This window comes from Ursus arctos, unplaced genomic scaffold (assembly GCF_023065955.2).
Source record: "Ursus arctos isolate Adak ecotype North America unplaced genomic scaffold, UrsArc2.0 scaffold_4, whole genome shotgun sequence".
NCBI classification, from domain to species: Eukaryota; Metazoa; Chordata; class Mammalia; order Carnivora; family Ursidae; genus Ursus; species Ursus arctos.
This window is the reverse complement of record NW_026623056.1, coordinates 30,604,191-30,627,142: the sequence shown is the minus strand read 5'-3', so window position 1 is coordinate 30,627,142 and position 22,952 is coordinate 30,604,191. Positions and strand designations below refer to the sequence as shown.

The 22,952-nt window shown below is 38.2% G+C and overlaps 1 protein-coding gene across 1 annotated transcript in view; it reads left to right on the top strand.

The window, feature by feature from the left end:
- SLC49A4 (solute carrier family 49 member 4) overlaps positions 1–22,952 on the top strand; it is a 78,155-nt gene that overhangs the window by 7,052 nt on the left and 48,151 nt on the right. The window contains exons 2-3 of the mRNA XM_026494872.4: positions 626–719; positions 17,397–17,662. Of these exons, the coding sequence (XP_026350657.1) occupies positions 626–719; positions 17,397–17,662 (360 nt within the window). The remainder of the gene's footprint in view (positions 1–625; positions 720–17,396; positions 17,663–22,952) is intronic.

Below are 22,952 nucleotides of genomic sequence, written 5' to 3'. Positions count from 1 at the left end.
TCCATATTATAAAGTCCTAAGCTATGCCTTTTTTTTTTTTAACGGTATAATTCTATAAATTAAAAGCTACCTGATACGTCAAGAAAAATAAAAAGACCATTGTTGTATTCATAATCAAAGGGTTCTAAAGGACCACCTCATATAATAAGCATTAGCTTGTTCTGATTATTAGATAAAATACATAATTGGCCAGTTGTCATTTTTCAAGAAAATTTAAAGCCATGATCTGTCTACTTTAAAAAACTTTTTAGGGGCAGTTTAGAGTTTTTGCAGCTTGCATTTGAAAACTAGAAATTTTATATTGGAAGTATAAAACTAAAATAGCTAGTTCTTTAAAAATATTTTCTATATTTTTTACTATTACATGTGAACAAAACATTGTAACCATTCATTTTGAAAAACTGGAACTAATGGAACTTCTTCCATGATGTCATCATTCAAGTTTTCTATTAAAGTTAGAATCATTTCATTTTCAGTATGGAGAGTTTTTTCCCCATGTGTGGAGTTTCAGCAAAAAGCTAAAAGAATATAATATCACTGTGATTGAGTAAAAAAACCTTTGCTTTTAACACTGGACTTACATGAAAAGAATATAAAAGATAACCCAGATTTTTTTCCCCCCTAGGTCTTCGGATAACTGTGCTTCTGACATCCTTCCTTATGGTTTTGGGAACTGGTCTAAGATGCATACCTGTATCAGACTTAATGCTTAAAAGAAGGTAAATCCTATAAATAACTTAAAATTTCTTCCCACATTTTTCTTCTTTTGTTATGAATATATTATATATGTTTGGTTATAAGCTTTTAGTAAATGGTTCCATTTTTTTTAAAGATTTTACTTATTTGAGAGAAAGAGAGGGTGCACACAAACAGGGGAGAGGTAGGAGCAGACTCCTCACTGAGCAGGGAGCCTGACTTGGGGCTCAATCCCAGGATCCTGGGATCATGACCTGAGCTGAAGGCAGACACTTAACTGACTGAACCACCCAGATGCCCCTAAACAGTTCCATTTTTAAGAGGAGGGTCATAGTTATATTAGCATTTATTTTTTCCGTACATAATGATTAATTCAGTGGACGTTTATTAATTGTCATATGGAAGATGACTATACTACTTTTTGTGTAAATAAAAAAAGAACAAGTTAATCTTCATGCTATCCAGGAGCTGTAATAACCATGAGAAAATAATGGTATAACATAAGGAAGAATAATGTAGCTAGTGCAACAGAAGAGGTATAAAACTGTCCTGAGAGATGGAGAGAAGTTTCGGCTGAGGGTATCAAAAAGAGTTCGTGAAGGAGGTGATAATTAAAGTAGGCATTGAAGGATGAGTAGACCTGGGACTTGGTAACTATAGTTAGGGAAGGAATATTCCAGAGTAGAGGAATAACAGGAACAAAGGCAGAGAGGCAGGTAAGCATAGGCCTCTCCTGGGATGGTTAGGTAGCTTCATTTGCATACAGCAGCGTTTCTGTACCTGGGTCTGTGGATTTATTCTCAGAGGGGACAAGGTATATGAAGATTTAAAAGTTTTGTTTTCCTTTTGGTTAGCATATTAAAAATTATTTTACCAGTAATAATCTGTAATTAAAAAGACATTTTTATTGACCAAAGTGTCATTATCTTAAATTAGTGTTTCTCAAACTGGGGTCCTTGGATGTGATCTTGAAGGTCATTGAAAAAATTTTCCCCTTTTAAATGAAGGGGGACAAATCAGAGCGGGAGACAAACCATGAGAGACTGTGGACTCTGGGAAACAAACTGAGGGTGTCAGAGGGGAGGGAGGTGGGGGATGTGTTAGCCCGGTGATGGGTACTAAGGATGGCACGTATTGCATGGAGCACTGCGTGTTATATGCAAGCAATGAATCATGGAACACTACATCAAAAACTAATGATATACTGTATGGTAACTAACATAACATAACATAAAATAAAATAAAATTTTTTTAAAAAAAAGAAAAAGAAAAAATTTTCCCCTTAAAAAGGATCTATAAATTATTCAAGTTTGGGAGACAGTCTGTCTACAGGTTAAGGTATAAAAATGGGATATAAATAGAGGAGTTTAGAAAAGGTTATCCAGATTATGAGAGATCTTGATGCCGTCCTGTAGAATTGTGTTTTCCTCACTGGGCAGTTGTAAGCCACTTGGGTTCTTAATTGGCTCAGAGCAGTAGTAGGATCTGACCTGTGTTGGGTAAACTACTGATTTGAGGTATGTCACATTGATTACAGAAGGTAGAGATAGCTGGGAAGAGACCAGGAAAGAAGTGAGAGCCCAAAGTGGAACCATTTTTTATTTGTTTTTTCGTTTATCAGTTCACTTAATAAAATTCACTGAACTCCTACTGTGTGCCAAGCTCTCTTCTGAACATGGGGAATACAGCAGAGAACAGTAAAGACAAATCCTTGCCTCTTGGAGTTTACATTCTGGTTGGGGAGACTGACAATAAACTAGATAAATAAATAAAATACCTCGTATGTGTTTTGGAGAAAATATAAAATAGGAAAGAAAGATCTGAAATGTCAGGGGAAGGATGGTGAAATTTCAGAAAGAATGGCCAAAAGAAAAAAAAAAAGACAAAACCTTACTGGGAAGATAACTTCTTGGGGTAAGAACCCAAAGGAATGGGCCATGCATTATCTGGGGGCCAAGCATTCCAGGCAGAACAGCAAATGTAAAGGAAGAGCTCTCCTGGCAGGGAGGCTGGTGTGCCTGGAGCCAAATCAGACATGAGAGGCTTCGTGGGAAGTGGTAGGAAATGAGATCAGCACATTATGGGATAGTGGTGGGAATGTGAGATAAGATCCTTTAAGACCTTAGCTTTTTCTGAGCTAGGAAACCATTGGTGATTTTGAGCTGAAGAGAACCCTGGTCACAAGCTGGTTTGTTGAGAATAGACAAGCTGAAGGTCAAGGGCAGGAGTAAGAAGACCGGTTGGGGAGCCCGTGCAGTAAACCAGGTGAGAGATGATGGGTTTCGGTGGAAAGCTATCTTCATTTCCTATCCTTTTGAGTGAGGTTTTAACAGATAAGTTTCATTATTGTGTTTGAGGTGTTCTTAATTTTTCAAACATACGGTTTTCTTTTAAGCATCCACAATTTTTAAATACAAATTTCAGTAAGCTTAACTTCAATAATGCATTCTTTTTAAAAGCCCATTAATATTTGTATTAGCTTTTCTTCTGTTTCGAGCCATCCATTCTATTCTCTGTAGCCCTATTCCCCTTTGTATCTTTTCCAGATATAAAACTCTAAGGGTAATAAGGAATTGACTCTCCGTCTTGGTGAAGAAGGTGATATGGAAAAGAAATAGAGCTCATAAAGAAATATAAACAAAGATAGGAGGAGATAAAAGAGAATTACTAAAATGAAGAGTTCAGAGAGATTGAATCTTTGATAAAAAGAGGGTATAAATTGAATTTTCAATCCTCGTGCGTTCATCTATAAAGAATGTAGGAATATTATCCCCTTAAAAATGAGACTTCGTTTTATGTCCATACAGTATTTCTTTTAAGCAGTAGTATTAATGCATATGCAGCTGTTAAGATGAAAATGCTACAACCAGAATATGTGTTTTGACTAGTAGGTTCAGTAGATCACCACTTCTAAGCTTCCATCTCTGTCTGATATTCAGCAGGAAGGGGCAAAGACCTATAACGTCCATTTGGCCAGCATTGAAACAGGTACTTGGCAATCTGTTTTTGTGCCCGTGTTTTACTTGGAGCTTTTTGAGCCTCAGACCCAGCCTTCTGGACCAGTGTCCCTGCACCCTTGGCTTCCTGTATCTTAGCTTCTGTAAGTCTCCAGACGTGAGAACAGCAGCTTCTGACAAGCTCTTTCCTCAACCTAGACTCTTCTCACCACCTTCCTAATGGTGTTCTATCTCTGCATGGTATCAATATTGCTTTTACCTGCATAGTACCAGTAAAAATTCAAGAAAATTATTTTTCCACTTCTGTTAACATCATGGATAAATCAGGAACTTAGAATAATGAACTATAAGCATTTCTTTGTGATTGGGAAGCAAAGCATCCCAAAAAAATCATAGATGGCATTGCTGCATAGCACTGGATGACATTACTCTGTGGCATGAAATATGATATTACATGCCCAGTAAACAATTTAAAGATTTCTGGAAGGTGAACTTACAGTAAGTTATATCTGCTTTTAATTGTAGGTGTATCCAGTGATTCCTGTAACACAAGCCATGTTATCCTCTAATTCAGTGAATTTTCATTAATATAAATAATAGATAACATTTACTAATGTGTGTTAAATAGTTAAATAGAATGGTTCTAGTGAACATAGATTTCTTTTTTTTAAGAAATATATTCCATTGTGAAATGTGTGCAACTGGCAAATTATATTTAAAATGACCGTACCAGCGGTATCCAGCTGGCTCAGTCAGTGGAGCATGCAATTCTTTATCTCACGGTTGTGGGTTTGAGCCCCATGCTGGGTGTAGAGATTACTGAAATAAAATCTTTTTTAACTAATTAATAAGTTAATTAATTAAAAAAATAAAATGACCATACCAGAAGAGATTGTTTAATAAATGGTCTTATGATCATTGCTTAGCTATCTGGGGATCAAAAAATGGAGAAAAACTTTAAATCTCTGTCTTACCACTTAAGTAAATTCCAGTTGGATCAAAAATGTAAATGTAAAAAATGAACCATAAAAGTGTTAGATAAGGAGGCTATTTTTCAATGATCTTAGAATGAGGAAGACCTTCCTATTAAAATGCAAGTCTCAGAAGCCATAAAAGAAAGGCTTCATGCATTTGACTAAATAAAAATTTAGGATATATGCATGATTAAGTATACTATAAAACAAAATCAAAAGACAAGTTAAAAGCTGGGAAATATTTGCAACAATAAAACAAATGGGTAACTTCCTTAGTTGAAAAGAATTCTTCAAATCAATAAAAAAAAATAGCAACTTAGTAGGAAAATGAGTGACAGATACAAGCACGTAATTACAGAAATTAAAATACATTCGACATAAAGTTAGAGAAAGATGCCCAACTCTATCATAATTAAAGAAATGAAAATTAAAACAGCATGTAGATGTCTGTTTATTGGCAAAAATGAAAAAGTATGATAACATGTTGCTTGAGGTAGGAAAAAACGGGCCCCGCTAGTGTATGAGTAGTTCGGGGCATTCCTATTTGGAGGGCATTTTGGCAGTATTTATTAGATTCAAAATGCAATGTCCTTTAACCCAGTATTTGCACTTCTAGAAAGTTAGCCCAAATATGTTCTACCAGTTTGCAAGGATAACCGTGTTTTGCATCTTTGCTTGTAATAGTAGAAGGCTGTTTTCAGAAGGCCTGTGTCTTCGGGATGCCTGGGTGGCTTAGTTGGTTAAGCATCTGACTCTTTTTTTTTTTTTTTAAGATTTTATAATTATTTATTCGAGAGCGAGAGAGTGAGCAAGAGAAAGAGCACAAGCAGAGGGAAGTGGCATAAGCAGGGGGAGTGGCAGGCACAGGGAGAGGGAGAAACAGACTCTCTGCTGAGCAGGGAGCCTGACTCGGGGCCCAGTTCCAGGACCCTGGGACCGTGACCCAAGCCAAAGGCAGCCACTTAAGCAACTGAGCCACCCAGGTCCACCAAGCATCCGACTCTTGATTTTGGCTCAGGTCATGATCTCAGGGTGGTGAGATGGAGCCCATGGAAGACTCCGCACTCAGTGGGGAGTCTGCTTGAAGATTCTCTCTCCCTCTCCCTCTGCCCTACCCCCCACTCACATTCTCTCTTCCTCTCACTCTCAAATAAATAAATAAATGAATGAATCTTAAAAAAAAAAAAATAAAGAAGAAGAAGGCCAGTGTCTTCAACAGAGGACTGGTTATGGTGAAGTGTATGGTGGAATAGTATGCAGCTGTGAAAAGGAAGCAAAAGTTCTGTATGTGCTGAATGGAAATATCTCCAAGATACATTGTCCAGTTTTATAAAAAGGCAGTTTACATATTATGTAACATGTTATGTTTAAAATGTTCCTATTTAGGAAAAAAGTAGGAGGGATGTATGGCAAGGACTGTTTGTGAAAGAAGCCATTACCGTTGTTTCTGAGGAGGAGGTCTGGGGAACTAGAAGTCTGGGGTGGAAAAGGAGATTTACTCTTTATCTTGTACTCTTTCCTACTCTTGGGAATATTTTTACCGTGTGCATATATTACCTTTTTTTTTTTTTAAGATTTTATTTATTTATTTGACAGAGATAGAGACAGCCAGCGAGAGAGGGAACACAAGCAGGGGGAGTGGGAGAGGAAGAAGCAGGCTCCCAGCAGAGGAGCCTGATGTGGGGCTCGATCCCAGGACTCTGGGATCATGCCCTGAGCTGAAGGCAGATGCTTAACGACTGATCCACCCAGGAACCCCCATATATTACCTTTTTGACTGAAGACACTAGTTAAGTGAAACTAGAATGATCATGTTAGAGTGTCAGTAATGAGAGCAAGAGAAGGAAAGGCAAGGAAGAGTTATATGCAGATTTCCCCAGTATAGAAATATAAAGCTTTTGATTTAAAAGTGAACAGTTGGCAGATTTCAAAACTAAGACTCTTCTTTGTAAAATACATTAAGATTCAGATTTTCCTAGATCAGTGTTTTTTAAAAGTATGGTCTGCACACTACCAACTTATTTAAAATACAGATCCTGGGGGCCCCACTGCAGTCCCATTCATGTAGTCTCTGTTGATTCCCAGAATCAACAGTTTTAACAAGCTCCTTTCGTTAATTTATGCTCATTTAAGTTGGAGAACTACTGCCCTAAGTACTAGCATCCTCACTTTAAATGGTAACCGATTAAGCAAATTGCATTGTGCTTGCCCATCCTAGTATAATCATGTAATATATTTAATGTCTTAAAGCCGATTAAGATTTAGCTTTTATTCAATCATTTTATTTGCCCTAATTTGACTCTTAAATGTCCAGGGGTCAAGTTTTACAACTGTTTCTGCATGGTGGTAATATGGGCTTCACATGAGAAAGATTGGTAGGGGAAGACAACTCATCTTGATTAGTATTCAACAGGGTGAAAAAAGGGAGTAGAAAGGTGTAGAGAGTAACTTTTTCCCCCTTTTGGTTGTCTTTAGGATATGGTTATTTCTGAGACATTTCTTCCAGGGGCCCATACAGTAATATGAATATTCTTATTTACTTTGTTTAGATTAAATATAATATACATATAGAAGGTACATAAACATGTGTGTACACTTTAGGGAAATAATCATAAAACAGGCAGCCATGTACCCATTACCCAGTTTAGAACTCTAGAACTCCCCATGGGCCACTTTCCTTCGTTACTGTACATAATCACAATCACGCATGTTGATAGGATTTTTGGAATAGGCTGAGTTGAAAGTTAGGAAGAGTACATTCAAAGTCTGTCGCAAATCCTATTTTTTTTCTTCTGAATAAAGATTTGCTCTAGATGTTTTTTTCTCTTATTACCAAAAGGAACAAACGATTAAAACATTTATCTGCAACAAAGTCATTGTAGGAACAAAATAGACTAAAGTAGACATTGATAATAATTTAATGTAATTAAAAACCCATAAATTAGTAGGATTGTTAAATAAATCATGTTTTATTAAATAGGTTTATCTAATATGTGTTTGGGAAAATCAGTTACCTATTTGGTTACTTTACATGCATCAGAATATGTTCCAGATGGAATAGTAAGCTATGTATTTAAAAATGAGACCGTATAAGGGAAAATTAATCTTATCCCTAAAGAGATTGCTTTTTTCCAAGCATAAAAACAATGAAAGATATCACCAAGGGAAAGGTTTATGGGTTTGACTACATAAACATTTGAACCTTTATGCTTCAAAACAAATCAAAATTAAAACGCAAACTGGGAAAAATATGTGTTGCAAGTATGATAGATAGCGGATAAAATAATATAAAAATATATAAGCAGTTTAGGAAAGTGAATGGAAAAATGGATGTAGTAGACGTAAATAACAAATGTTGGTTCCCAGATTTCATCCTTTAAATTCATAATTCAACAGTCAACATTTATTGACAGCCCATATTATTAATAGGGTATAGGCCAAGCTGTGTAATAAAGATATTAAGGATACACAGGCTCAATGAGAAAGAAGTTAATTTTTCTCTGGAAAAAGTCTAGAAGATAGTGGGTTGCTTGTAGGCAGCTCTGTTCCACCAGGCCCTCCAAGGACCCAAGTTTCTTTTCTGTTATCGCTCTAACATCCCCTAGGGTGATGTCCCTGTCGAAGTGGTCAAAGCTGGCTGGTAATCATACCCTCGTTCTAGCCCACAGGAAAGGGAAGTGGGACATCCAGGACAATGACTACATCGTTAGGTGATGACTAAGAGGTTGTATATGTCATTTGTCCTCACATCCAGTTGTACAGACTTAGTCACATGGCCACGCCATCAGTAAGAGAGGCTGGAAATACAGCTCAGCAGCCATGTACCCAATTAAAACTCAGGTAGATAATATAGATAAATATATAAAGCATTCATTCAAAAAGAGAAAAATTGCAGTACACCAATAGGAGAAAAGACCAGTAATCAAAAGAGAAATGCAAATTAAAACAAGGAGATGCTTTTTGGCCCTATCAAGTGTGGTAGGCAGAAGAATGCTCCCATCCCCAAAGGATATACATGTTCTAATCTCTGGAACCTGTGAACATGTTACATTACATGGTGAGGGAAAGCTTTGGTTGCAGGGGGAATTAAGCTTACTAATCAGCTGACCTTAAAGAGAGTATCCTGGTTTATCCAGGTGGTCCCAGTGTAATCACAGAAGTCCTTAAAAAAGAAACAAAAGAGGAAGTCTGAGAGATGCAGCATGACCAGACTCAAATCTCTCTCGCCAGCTTTGAAGACAGGAAGGGGGCCCTGAACAAGGCTTGCAGGTGGCCACTAGAAACCAGGAAAAGGCAAGGACGTTGATTCTTCTAGAACCTCCAGAAAGGAACACAGCCACACTGACACTTTGATTTTTGGCTCAGTGAGACCCAGGGACTTACAACTTACAGAACTGTAAGATAATAAATGTGTGTTGTTTTAAAGCCTTTAGTTTTGTGATAATTTGTTATAAGAGCAATAGAAAACTAAAAACCAAGCTATTTGAGTGCATGCGTGTCTGTATATTTTTTTGAATAATGGCAGTGCTGGTAAGACAGGCACTGTTAATCACTACTGATGGGAATATAAATTACTACAAATCCTTCTGAAAACAATTTGGGAGTAAGTTTCATAAGGCCTTAAATGTTCATATTTTTGACCCTAAAGAAGTAATTTGGAAAGTAGCAAATATTTACATGCAAGGATTATCACAGCAGCATTATTAATATTAGCAAATAAGTAGCAAACATTAGGAAAATGGTTAAATGAGTTTTTGTACATCTGTATAGTAGGCTGTCATGGAGCCATGACAGTTACGATTATAATGAATCTTTCATGAGAAAATGTTTATGATAGGCTGTAAAGGTAAAATAATTTAGTGGATGAACTATATTCAATATGGTATCTAGTTACCTATGTTTAGGTATTGAGAGATGCATTGGGGAAAAAAACTGAAAGAAAAAATACAGTAGTAGTGGTTGTCTGGGCTGTTTAATTGAGTTATTGAATTTATGGTTCTTTTTTTTTTTTAAGATTTTATTTATTTATTTTACAGAGGGAGACAGCAAGAGAGGGAACACAAGCAAGGAGAGTGGGAGAGGGAGAAGCAGGCTCCCTGTCCCAGGACCCTGGGATCATGACCTGAGCCGAAGGCAGACGCTTAATGGCTGAGCCACCCAGGCACCCCAGAATTTATGGATATTTTCTGTATGCATTTTTCTAACATGAGTATATATACTTTTAAACTAAGAGGAGAAAATAAAAATTACAAGACAAGAACAAAGTTGTGAGACAAAATGAAGGGAGGTAGACATCTATTTTTCCCCTCTTCCTTGCCAAGAGATGATTGAGTTTGGCCTTAATAAAAACCCTGTGAGATAAAGTACCTTTGGAGAAATTGAAACAGCAAGAGAATAAGCGATTCACCAAAGATTACACGGTTAATAAATTTAGCTCAAACTAGAAACTGAGTTTTCTGATACCTAATCTAATACTCTTCACTGTGTTTTTCATGTGCTCTCTGTAACTGGTACTTGATGTTGTTATAAGTTTATTTAGGGCCAAGACTATAATATTCATCTTTGTATTTCCTTTAGTGTCTAGCTATAGGTTCCTTGGCCATAGTAGATATTCAGCAGATATTTCTAGTCGAATCATAATTAGCCCAAATTATTAAAGGATACAGAAGTGAAATTGAGTTTCTTAAAAAAAACTACAGCAGAAGTCCTAGAAGGCTTCTTCCTTTCTACCATCATCTCTATTTCTTCCTTCCTAACTTCCTTTTTCCTGTAATTCATAACATCTCTGACCCTTTTTTTGCCCTATATTTTCTTGGACTAAATAAAGGAAAACTATTTCTAGCACTCTGCCATTTTCAATATCCAGGAAATGGTGTAACATACCAGTTTATTCTGATGCAGGATAATTAGGAATTGGGAGAAAGTTTGTGAACCATTGGCATATTGAATCTTAGAGGTAAGTGTTTTTGTGGATTCTAGATTACTTCCTATTAAAAATAGGTAGAATTTAAGTTAAGAATGTTGGGCTTATAGTGAAGAAGGACCTGCTAAGTTTATAAATCAATTTTCTAGTGTTATCACCAACGCTAGTCATAATAAACTAAAGGTTTCTAAAGTAGGTCTATGTGCAGAATCAAAATATGCATGCCTTTGGATCTGAAAGCCTTGAGTTATCTTAACAGTCAGTGATTTTTATTTATACTGTTATTAACAGAGAACCTTCAGAATGAGACCATGTTGGAAGAGTAGAGAGATTGGTAGACCGATTAAATGAGCTCTGATTTTGATTTCCAGTCCTGGCTTAGCCATTAGCTAGTTATATGACTTTGGAGCTCCCCCCCCCCATACTTTTTGGAGAAAAGAAAGTTATAAAATTATAAGTGTGATTTTAAATGTAATATTCGCCTCTCTGGAACTCAGTTTTTATATTTGTAGAATGCAGAGGTGGTTATCTAGGTGAGGTCTGAAGTCTCTTCCAGCTATAAAAATTCTAATTCTAAAACACATTCCAAGTAGAAAATAGTTGAGGAATCATAGGTATTTGTTCCAGGATGTCAGAAAGCAAAAGGTTAGGATACCAGAATATCGTTAAATACAAACTAAAATGTCAAGTACATTAGAAAACCATGAACTGTGGATCTTCAGTTTGAACTTTAGCTATTGGCATTTGTTTGAAAAGCTATAGTATATTGAATGATATGAAGTGGAACGCAGCTGTGCCCAAATGCCATACCACATGCCAGTCAGGCCCCAGCCTGAGGGGCGAGGGGTGGGGGTACTGGCTGAGGGCTGAAGGTGAAGGGGCACAGGGCAAGGGCAAGACTCTTGTGAGGCTTCTGTAGGTCCGTCACGTCCAGTCCCCATGCCCCCTCTCCCCTCCTCCTGCCAGGCCTACGGAAGGGCACAGGGCAAGGGCAAGACTCTTGTGAGGCTTCTGTAGGTCCATCACGTCCAGTCCCCATGCCCCCTCTCCCCTCCTCCTGCCAGGCCTACGGAAGGCTGGCAACCCCCCACAGTTCATGGGGGTTGCCAACTGACACTAGTGGGCAGCACCCTGGTCTTCCTGCTCTTCCATCTAGTCCTTTTTTTTTTTTTTTTTCAGTTAGCCCACGTATAGTACATCATTAGACCACATATAATACATCATCAGTTGGTGTAGTTCTGCTACTGCTGCTGCCGCCACCAGAGAAACTCCAGGTCTTTAATATCCTCTCAGCCTGCAAGGGAAATTACCCTCTCGCCCATTTTCCCACTTGGCCTGTGGGGATGGGACAAACACAGAAGTAGGCAGAAGCTAGGTAGAAGGAAAAAAGGAAAGGGGGGAAAAGACCAGAGGAAGAAGGGGAGAGGGAGTAGACCAAGGACACAATGAGAGGAGACTGATGAAGAAAGAGGGCAGCACGCTGGCCCCTGGCAGGTGTGTCACAGCTTGGCCTGCAGAGTTCGAGATTGGCAGTCCCCGAGCTGTGAATGTGTACTGGCCATCATCAGGTGTGAAGCAGGAGTTAGAGCCCTTGATTTAGCGAGTCCACTTTCTGGAGAGCTTCCTTTCTGCTGCAGGGCTTACTGCCCGGGAGCTGCCTCCAATCCTAACTGCTGCCCACCCTTCCGGGGCCCACTGCACTCGAGACGGTAATAAAGCACTGGCCGTTCTTTGACCACCCTCAGTGTTTGCTTGCTTGCTGGCTTGTTTGTTTTTTTAAAAAAGCTTTATTTCCAGAATATTTATTAATTACCTTGGTTTTTGTATCACTGAATTTAGATTTTTTTAAATTTATAAATGGGGGTGCCTGGGTGGCTCAGTGGGTTAGGTGTCTGTCTTCAGCTTGGGTCGTGATCCCAGGGTCCTGGGTTCAAGCCCCTCATCAGGCTCTTTGCTAGGCAGGGAGTCTCCTTCTCCCTCTCCCTCTGCTTCCCACCCCCCTGCTTTTTCTCTCACTTTCTCAAATAAATAAATAAATAAAATCTTTTAAAAAAATAAAAATTATAAATGGAGTGGATGTGTGTGTTTAGGTAACTGTGAGTTTTTTTGTTTTGTTGGTAACGGAGAGTTTTATAGCGCAAGTTAGTTGTGTATTTCAGCAACGGCCCTTCTCTGTGCTGGAATTAGTCTGTGTTCTAGTCACTAGAGAGCATCCACACTTCGTGAGACACTGGCGAATTTAGAAGCCAGGTTCCTCATCTGCAATGAACTTTTACTTGCAAAACAAAACTGAAGCATATAATGATGATGCAGAAAAATTGACATTAAGTGATGGGATCTACTTCCCTTTACTGAAGATTGTGAATCACTCCTCTTGACAGTCAGCCAGATCGATAGGTGTTAATTTCTGAAAGTCAGCTTCTTTCCAGTGCTAAGAAAGGATTAGAACAATCACAGTGAGTGGCATTTAACTTTCAGTATGTGACGGCAACAGACTTTTCGATCCAGACAATTCTTTTAGGCTGGGTGTTTTTTCTTGTCACGTTGCCAAGCTTACATACCTAATTTTTGTTCTAGCATTTGTTTCTAACTACTAGCATAGTCTAAATCCAAATTTCCATTTCCTCATGAGTCTCAACTTCATCTTCAGTATTCTACTGAAACTGCTTCTACTCAAATCATAAATGACCCTCCTTATTGACGAATCCAGTGGTTACATTTTAGTTACCAAATGATCTTTGTATGAGACTTGACACTATCAACCATTCACTCTCCTCTTCTCAAAACCCTTCTCTCCGCTATGCTACCTCTTTCTTTCTTTCCCTTTCTTTCTTTCTTTCTTTCTTTCTTTCTCTGTAATTGCTCCTTCTCAGTTGTCTTTCTAGACTCACTCCTCTTCCTCTATTTAAAAAATATTGTTATTTTCCAGTGTTTTTTCCCTAACCTCAAGATGTATCTCTTAGCTTAGACCTCTTTGTTTAGCTTCTGACCTACATTCAACCACTTATTTTACATTTTTATGGAGTTATGGATGCTTTCGCAATATGCAGTCATTCACCTAGCTACATCTGTTGTATGGCTGAGAACGGTCTTCCAAACCATCCCCTGTTCCATATCCCCACTGTTGCTGTTGCCAGTACTGCCAGAGGGTCCTTGGCCTAGACTCAGTGCCTGAGAGTATCGCACTCTGGCTTTCCTTTAGTTTTACTGTTCCCAATGTGCTGAGGAGTCTGTAGGGCCAAGGAGATATGCCCACCCTGCTTATCATGTCTAGCTACACAGGACCCCAGATGTCCCTGCAACAGGCCTTTTTCTCAGGTCTGTTCTTCTAAGAGTGGACCACATCCCTGGTGTGTGCTCCCCGAGCTCGAGGGGTTGCCAAGGGGCAAGGTTTGGAAGGCAGGAGAGCTTGGAGGCAGACCTTCAGGTCCCCGTGCATACATGCAATGATGATGTAGACCAGAGCTAGAGGTCAGAAGAGAGGGAGGATATGCAAGGTCCTCCATTAGTACTCTTATCACTGGCCCCACAAGGATTAAGGGCGGGATTAATTATTGCCTCATTTTTCTTTATATTCCTGGTACATGCTGATAGGTGATGTTTCAACTACCCCTAAGGACTCTAAGGGCAAGGGCTTTAGCTTTTTAATTTTATATTCCCATATGCCTATCACAGTGCTTACCCAATACACAACTTAGTACATGTTTGTCAAATAAGTTAAATAACACAACTTGTATTGAATAATTTATAATTATTTCATCTTCTTTATTGTCATTATAAAGAGTTTATTGTAATATTTGTATGATTTTAGTCTTATGATGCCCTTTTTTTTTCAGAAAAAAAAATACCTCTAATTTTGTATTACCATTAAATGGGAAAACTAGATTTTAGATACAAAACTGAATTTTATTTTTAAATATATTTTTACAAGTTAATTTCATAAAATAGAGTAAGTTAATAGGTAACAGAAAACAGGGTCAGGCAAACATGAAAATCTTGATATTGCAGGACAGTAGTTCTTATAACTGGTTATATTAGTAACTGCCACACCCTGAAGGACTGTAGAATACAAATATGAGAAAGAGCAAGACTATGTTCTGGAAAACGTAAAGATAACGGGAAGAGCAGGAACCGCGTTTCCCTGCCAGGTTTCTCATGAATTCAGGGGGGAACCCCAAGATCCTATGGGTCTAGTTCCACTACTGACTTCATCTGTGAGAAGTGTGTTTGTGCATGATGACTTTTAATGCAAAATGCACATAATCATTAGAATGATTTTTAAATACCAAATCAGCATGTTTTAATTCACAAGCTGATTTTTCATTATGGTAATTCATGTTTTAGGTTGGTCCCCCAAGTTCAGTGACCTTGTGGACTTAGAACCCATATGAAATGTCCCTAGTGCTGATATACCTGCTTTTTGTACTTTTATCACAAGCTCACACATTCTGTGACTCACGTTTGCTGCTTAAAAAATAGTCTATTCAGGACACCTGGGTGGTTCAGTCAGTTGAGCCTCTGCCTTCGGCTCAGGTCATGATCTCGGGGTCCTGGGATTAAGCCCTGTCTCAGTGTCTTTGCTCAGCGGGAAGCCTGCTTCTCCCTCTGCCTGCCTCTCCCCCTGCTTGTGCTCTCTCTCTCTGTCAAATAAATAAATAAAATCTTTTAAAAAAATAGTCTATTTGTGATTCCACTGAGAGTTAACACATAGTTAAGCCATGGCAATAATTTGAGTTTTGTGCCTTAATCCTTTTAGGATTCATAATGTTTTATCATGTTTTGTTTTGTTGATAGTTTGTTTCTTCTGTGTTTGCTTTCTTCTCTGAACATTTTTAGGCATAATAAAATTATTCATTACAGCCCTTCTCCTCCTAGATGAGATGGGTCTTTCAGGAACACCTCATTAAAGGTATTAAATATCAAAGCAGTTCCTCTCTGCGCCATCATGCACTGTCTGTTGTGCCATCACGGATCATGAATAAAACCAGTCAGTGATAATTGTTTGAAGAGTATTTCTGTGATGAAATTGCTATGTTACAGCTGGGGATCACTGGTGTTTGGAGTAGGGATTTGGTTTCATAAACAGTTTAAATTGTTTTTGTCATTTAGAAAAAAGTTCCCCTTTCACAAGATTTTAAAATGTCTTCAGTCTTAATTTAGTAGTAGTAATGATTCTTGGAGCTCTTTTTGCCTTCACAATAAGTTTTCCAACATTTACAAAGATTTGAGCAGACCTAACTCACATATTTCACTTCCCACTCACGCCTCTACAGTAGGGCCCTACCACTCTCCCATATGCCTGTTTAAAAAACTTTTTCTAAGTCTCTTAAGGTGGTAATTATTAAATAAAGGGTGGGGGTTGGTCTCCTCATGGTGATTGAATAGCAAAACGGGGGCAAAAGGTAGTATCACATGTATGTCACATAAACTGTTCCTTCCCTTTCCTCTACCTCCAAGACAGAAGAGGTTGATTTGCCTCCCTTTCTTGGGTATGCTTGTTGGACTTCCGGCTTCTCTTCTCCTTCAAGGCTACTCTTGAATGAGAATGTGTATGTTGGGGGTGGAGGGAGCAATGGGAGAAGAGGGTTTGGTTGGCAAGGAACAGGATAGAGTACTAAATAGAATACTGAGAAAAGATGAGCAAGAGAACAAATGGAATAGAAGCAAGAAACTACCCTTCACCAACCCTTGCAATTAAAGCCACAGAGTATTAGGACTGGAAGGAACGTAGTGCTCCTGTAATTAGAGTAGTTTAACCTAACAGATACTCAGTGAATGGATATTGAATTTAGACAAATCTCATTTTGCGGGAGAAGAAATGGAATCCCACAAAGATCTATTGCCCGGAACCATTCAACTAGTTAGTTGCAGAGCTGGACCAGAACCCAAGTCCTCTAATTCCTCAGCCACTTCCTTTTCTATTAGAAGATATTATAATGATGGTTTTCTTTTCTTTATTCTTTTTTTTATTCCTGTCACCTGGCAGAGCAGGCATGAAATGTTTTATATCATTTTATTATGATTTCTTTCATCATGATAAGTGCATTGCTTAATCCCCATCACATATTTTCCCCACCCTTCACCCGCTGCCCCTCTGGGAACCATCAGTTTGTTCTCTATAGCTAAGAGTCTGTTTCTTGGTTTGTCTCTCTCTTTTTTTTTTCTTCCTTTGCTCATTTGTTTCTTAAATTCCACATATGAGTGAAATTACATGGTATTTGTCTTTCTCGGACCGGCTTATTTTACTTAGCATAATACTCTCTAGCTCCATCCACGTCATTGCAAGTGGCAAGATTTCATTCTTTTTATGCTGAATACTATTCCATTGTACTTTTTTAAATATCATTTTATTTTAAGACACGTTGAGCTCAACCATATTATTAGTTTGAATGGCTGGTGGCATTTACTAAGTCTGTTTATAAGATGCAATCTAGTAGAAAGAAAATGGATTTTGGAGTCAACCAGGGTCCAGGTCTCTGCTTTGCCCATTAGCACTTGGGCAAGTACCTTAATCTTCCCAGAAAAACAGAGGCTTTAACATCTCAACAAATAAAGATAATAATAGCTACCACATAGGGTTTTTGTAATGAATGAAACAAGGTTATTTGGAGTATTTAGTTTGGCAGGTGGCATAAATCAGAGGCGTCAATAAATGAATAAGGGGTAACTGTTACTGTGTTTGGTGTCCCTCATGGGGAGTCGACATGCTTTACCTTGCAGACATGTCCTGTTTTTTACAGACGTGTATCCTTAATGCCAGAGTTAAACTGCAGTTTGGCTAACAACTTCTTGCATAGAAATATCTGCTTCAACTGCCTCACAGCCTTCTGATTTTTTTAATTCCAGACTAATCCATGGAGGACAGTTGTTAAATGGATTGGCAGGTCCCACGGTAATGAACGCAGCTCCGTTCCTCTCTACGACGTGGTTTTCTGCAGATGAACGGGCCACCGCCACAGCCATTGCATCAATGCTCAGTTATCTTGGTGGAGCATGCGCGTTTTTAGTTGGGCCACTTGTTGTCCCAGCCCCCAATGGGACGTCGCCTCTTCTTGCTTCAGAGACGAGCAGGACCCACATTAAAGATCTCATAGAGACTGTATTATATGCAGGTATTTTGCAGTTTATTTTGTTCCCCCTCTACTTTATCTTTATCCCAGTCCTCTTTACTCCACCCTCTATATCAGATCACTTCTTATGAAATACTTACGAGGACCAAAATATACATATGCACATGTGTGCTTTTCTTGTCATGGAACATGGAGATGCCTATTTAAAACTTATCCTTTCTAGGAAGTTGTTAAGTTTAAAATGTATTATTGCTGCATGGAAGTTTATTTCTTATTTTTACTCTTCCCATCCATTTACAACTAAGCACCATAGAACACATTGTCTAGTGTCTTTTCTAGATATCTGATCAGAATAGAAAACTAAATGTCATGATTCACAATAAGTATTTGTTAACCATCTATTGGTAGCTGTTAAGCCCATTTTCTCCCTTGCAATTTCCCCCCTCCTCTCTGACCTGGTAAACCCGTGTCACCCACGGTTTATTCTCTTCATTCCCTATCCTCTCTCTGTTTAGTTTATTCTTCTCTTCATTCCCTATCCTCTCTCTGTTTAGTCTGTTAATAAGGGCTGTTGACCCTTCCAAAACATTTTCTTGGTCCTTTCTCTTTATTGCTAGGGTTAAGCCCTACTCCACACTTACATTATAGTCTCTTACAGACTCCTCCGCCCCGTATACCTGTTTGTTATTTCCTTCTACATTCAGAAAACTCTTTATAAGTTTTTGTGTATTCTAGCATTGTGCTAAGTGCTGGGAATTGGTAAGATCACTGAGAAGACTATTAACATACTAATAGATATACAGAGCTTGAGAGACCTAACTTGCCTGAGTTTGGAGAGAAGTTGAAGAGTTGGGGAAGGCTTCAGCAAAAATGTGATAATTAAAGTTAAGAATTTCATAGGAGTTCACCAAGTGTTCAAGTGAGGTAGGGCATTCCACATAGAAGGAATAGCCACTGCAAGGGCAGATATGGTATGAGAGAGCTCAGTATGTCCAAAGAACTGCACGTAATTTCATATGGCTAAAGTAGTGTAAATATGTATATGTGGGTGTAGGTAACAAGTGGCAGAAAATGAGGCTGGAGAGAGACAGGACCATATTATGATGAACTTTCTATTAATTTACTCACTTATTCATTGAACACATATATTTTGACCTCCTATGTATCTGTTCCCGTGCTAGGCACTGAGGTGGACATGGTTCCAACTTTCAGAGAACTTAAGAGTGTCCCAAAGGAACAGACTGGTGAACAGTTGTAAAACAGGGTGGTAAGTGCTGTAACCGAAGGCAGACAGTTGCTCTGAGACCTCAGGAGGAGCACCTAGGTTAGATTTTGGAGGTCAAGTAGAGCTTCCTGGAGACGCAGCATCTAAGGTGGAGCCTAAGGGATGAGAGGAAGTTAGCCAAATACAGTGGGCAGGAGGAAGAACATACTAGAAAGAGAGGGGGCCGTGGAGGAGAAGCCTTGTAATGGATGAGAGCCTGGTATAGTCAGGCAACTCAGAGTCCAGAGTGGCTTAAACCTGGTTTAAGGTTTAAGGTTCACTACTTTCCTGGTCAAAGTAGTGACAGATAAGTTTAGCTAGAGAGGTAAGCCAGGCTTACCTGGCTTGCAAGACTTGTAAGCAGGGCTAATGGGTTTGAAATTCACCATATTGTAGGCAAAGGCCACACTCCGAAGAATTTTACACTAGAGAATTATACAGTGAGATTTACATTTTTAAATATGTTTTTGAGGGAATATAGCAAAAGTAGAGGCTGTGGCGTATATAAAGCATTTAACCCCTCCCCCCCCTTAGACAACTCCTTTTAAAGAAAAAAAACTGAGGGGCACCTGGCTGGCTCAGTTGGTAGAGTGTGCGACTCTTGATCTTGGTGTTGTGAGTTCAAGCCCCATGTTGGGTATAGAGATTACTTAAAAATAAAATCTTTAAAAAATAAATAAGTTTTTCTTTGTTTAAAAAAAATAAAAGAAAAATGAAATTTAAAAGTAGTGAATAAAACTGAAAGCAGTGTCACATAAATTTTAAACTTTATTTTGGTCACATCATTCTTTTTATTGAAAACTTAACAATAATCGTGTCTTTTAAATGGCTGGATTTTAGGCACTGTTCGGCAGTATTGATGGTCTTCATCCTTCTGGTTCCTGGTTCCAGTGAATCCAAAGCTTCTACTCACAGCTTCCTAGTTATTGCTTCAGTGCTTTCATATTTGCCAGTCTGCTTTCCTGAAATATTGTCCCATGACCCTTATTCCATTAAAAATATTTTGCTAGAATTGCCACATTAAAAGATTAACGACTCTTAAATTATTTCAAAGGCATCATAAGAAAAGTAAACTACAAACCCACAAATCCTGGCCAACCAATTCTAACAACATATAAAAAAGGATTATATATTATAACCAAATGAGATTTATTCCTAGGATGCAAGGTTGGTTTAACATGTAAGACTCAACTAACGTATGTATCAGTAGAATAAGGGAGAAAAAATATGTGATCATCCTGATGGGGGGGGAGCATTAACAAATCCAACGCCCTCTCAAGATAAAAACACTCAACAAATTAGTTGGTAGGAGCTCCCTCAACCTAACAAAAGGTGTCTATGAAAAACCCACAGAAAAGATCATATTTAATGGTCAAAGACTAAAGGCATTCCCCCTGAGATCAGGAATAAGACGAGGATGCCTACTTTTGCTCTGTCTAGTTAATATTGTGCTGGAGGTTCTAATCAGAATCACTAAGTAGGAAAAAGAAAGAAAAGGCCTGTAAATCGCAAAAGAAGTAAAACTATTTCTATTGAAAATAGCTTGATCTTGATAGAAAATCCTCTGAAATCCACCACAAAACTACCAGATCTAACAAGTTCAGCAGGAATGAACAAGTTCATCCTAAAAACACAAATTTTAGGTGCAAGAAAATGTGTTGTATTTCTATACATTAACAATGAACAATTTCTATACATTAACAATGAACAATCCAAACATGAAATTAGGAAGATAGTTCAATTTATAATAGCCTCAAAAAGAAAATATTTAGGAATAAATTTAACAAAATAAATATAAAACTTGTGTTCTGAAAAGTATAAAACACTGTTGAAAGAAATCACAGAAGACCTAAAGAAATGGAGACATCCCATATTCGTGAGTTGGAGAGTTTAATATTGTGAATATGGTAATATTCCCCAGATTGATCAACCCATTCAGTACAATCATCTACCTTTGTTGCAGAAATTGACAAGCTGATCCCCCTCCAAATTAAATTAAATTAAATTAAGTTAAATTAGGAAAATGAAATTGACAAACTGATCCCAAAATTTATATGGAAATGCAAGGGACTCAGAATAGCCAAAACAGTCTTGAAAAAGAACAAAGCTGGAGAATTCACACTTCCCAATTTTAAAACTTACTACAAACTCAACTTCACTAATTAAGACAGCAGGGTATTGGCATAAGGATGACACAACTCAATGGAACAGAAGTGAGATTCCAAAAAATGAGCCATTACATTTACAGTCAATTGACTTTTCATAAGAATACCAAGACAATTCGGGGTGCCTACCTGGCTCAGGTAGAAGAGCATGCAACTCTTGATCTTGGGGTCATGAGTTCGAGCCCCACGTGGGGTATAGAGATGACTTAAATAAAACTTAAAAAAAATGAGTACCTTGGGGCGCCTTGGTGGTGCAGTCGTTAAGCGTCTGCCTTTGGCTCAGGCGTGATCCCAGCATTCTGAGATTGAGCCCCACATCAGGCTCCTCTGCTGGAAGCCTGCTTCTTCCTCTCCCACTCCCCCTGTTTGTGTTCCCTCTCTCACTGGCTGTTTCTCTCTGTCAAATTAATAAATAAAATCTTTAAAAAAAAAATGAGTACCAAGGTAATTCAATAGAGAAAGAATAGTATTTTCAACAAATGTTGCTAGGATGTCCATTATGCAAAAGAATCTGTTTGAACCCCTTCCTTACATCATACATAAAAATTAACTCAAAATGGATTATAAACTTAATGTAAGAGCTAAAAGTAAAAACTCTTAGAAGAAAACATGGAGTAAATCTTTGTGACCTTGGATTCGGTGTGAAATCTTAAAAGCACAAAAGAAAAACCAGATAACTGGATTTCATCAAAATTAAAAACTTTCATGTTTCAAAGGACACCCATCAACAAAGGGAGAGGACAGCTCACTCTGGGAATGGGAGAAAATTGTTGCAAATCATATATCTGATAAAAGACTTATATCCAGAATATATAAAGAACTCTTACAACTCAACAACAAAAAGACAACCAAATTAGAAAATGGGCAAAGGACTCAAATTTCTCCATAGAAGATATACATATGGCCAACAAGCCCATGAAGAATGCTTGTCATCATTAGTCATTAGGGAAATACAAATTAAAACCATAATGAGATACGCTTCACATCCAGTAGGATAGCTATAACCAATAAAATGGAATGAGGTGCCTGGCTGGCTCAGTTGGTAGAGCATGTGACTCTTGAACTCAGGCTCTTGTGTTCAAACCCCACATTGGGTGTTGAGATTACTTAAGAAAATAAAATCTTCCAGGGGGCACCAGGGTGTCTCAGTCAGTTAGGCGTCTGACTCTTGGTTTTAGCTCAGGTCATGATCCCAGGGTTGTAAGATTGAGCCCCACGTTGGGTTCCACACAGGAGTAGAGCCTGCTGGAGATTCTCTCTCCCTTTCCATCTCCCTTTTCCCCTCCCCCTACTCATGCTCTCACACACACTCTCTCAAATAAATAAATCTTTAAAAAATAAAAACCTTTTTTTAAAAAATGGGAAATAAATATTGGTGAACAAGTGGAGAATTTTTAATCTTCATACGTTGTTAGTAGGGAAATAAAATGGCACAACCACTTTGGTTCTTCAAAGTGTTAAACATATATTATCATATGACCCACCAATCACATTTCTAGGTATATACCCAAGTGCAGTAAAAATACATCCATGCAAAAATTTATACACAAATGTCCATAGTAGCATCATTCATAATAGCCAAAATGGAAACAATCCAAATATCTATCAACTTAAGTGGATAGAAGATGTGCTTTATCCATTCAATGGAATATTATTTGGCAAGAGAGGAGAATAAAATTACTGATACATGCTGCTCCAACATAGTTGAACCTTGAAAACATTACGCTGAGTGAAAGATGCAGGTCACAAAGACCACTTCTTCCTCTCCCACTCCCCCTCTTTGTGTTCCCTCTCTCACTGGCTGTTTCTCTCTGTCAAATTAATCTGATTCCATTAATATGAGATGTTCATAATACTCGAATCCAGGGACACTGAAAGATTAGGGAGTGGTTGCCTGGGGCTG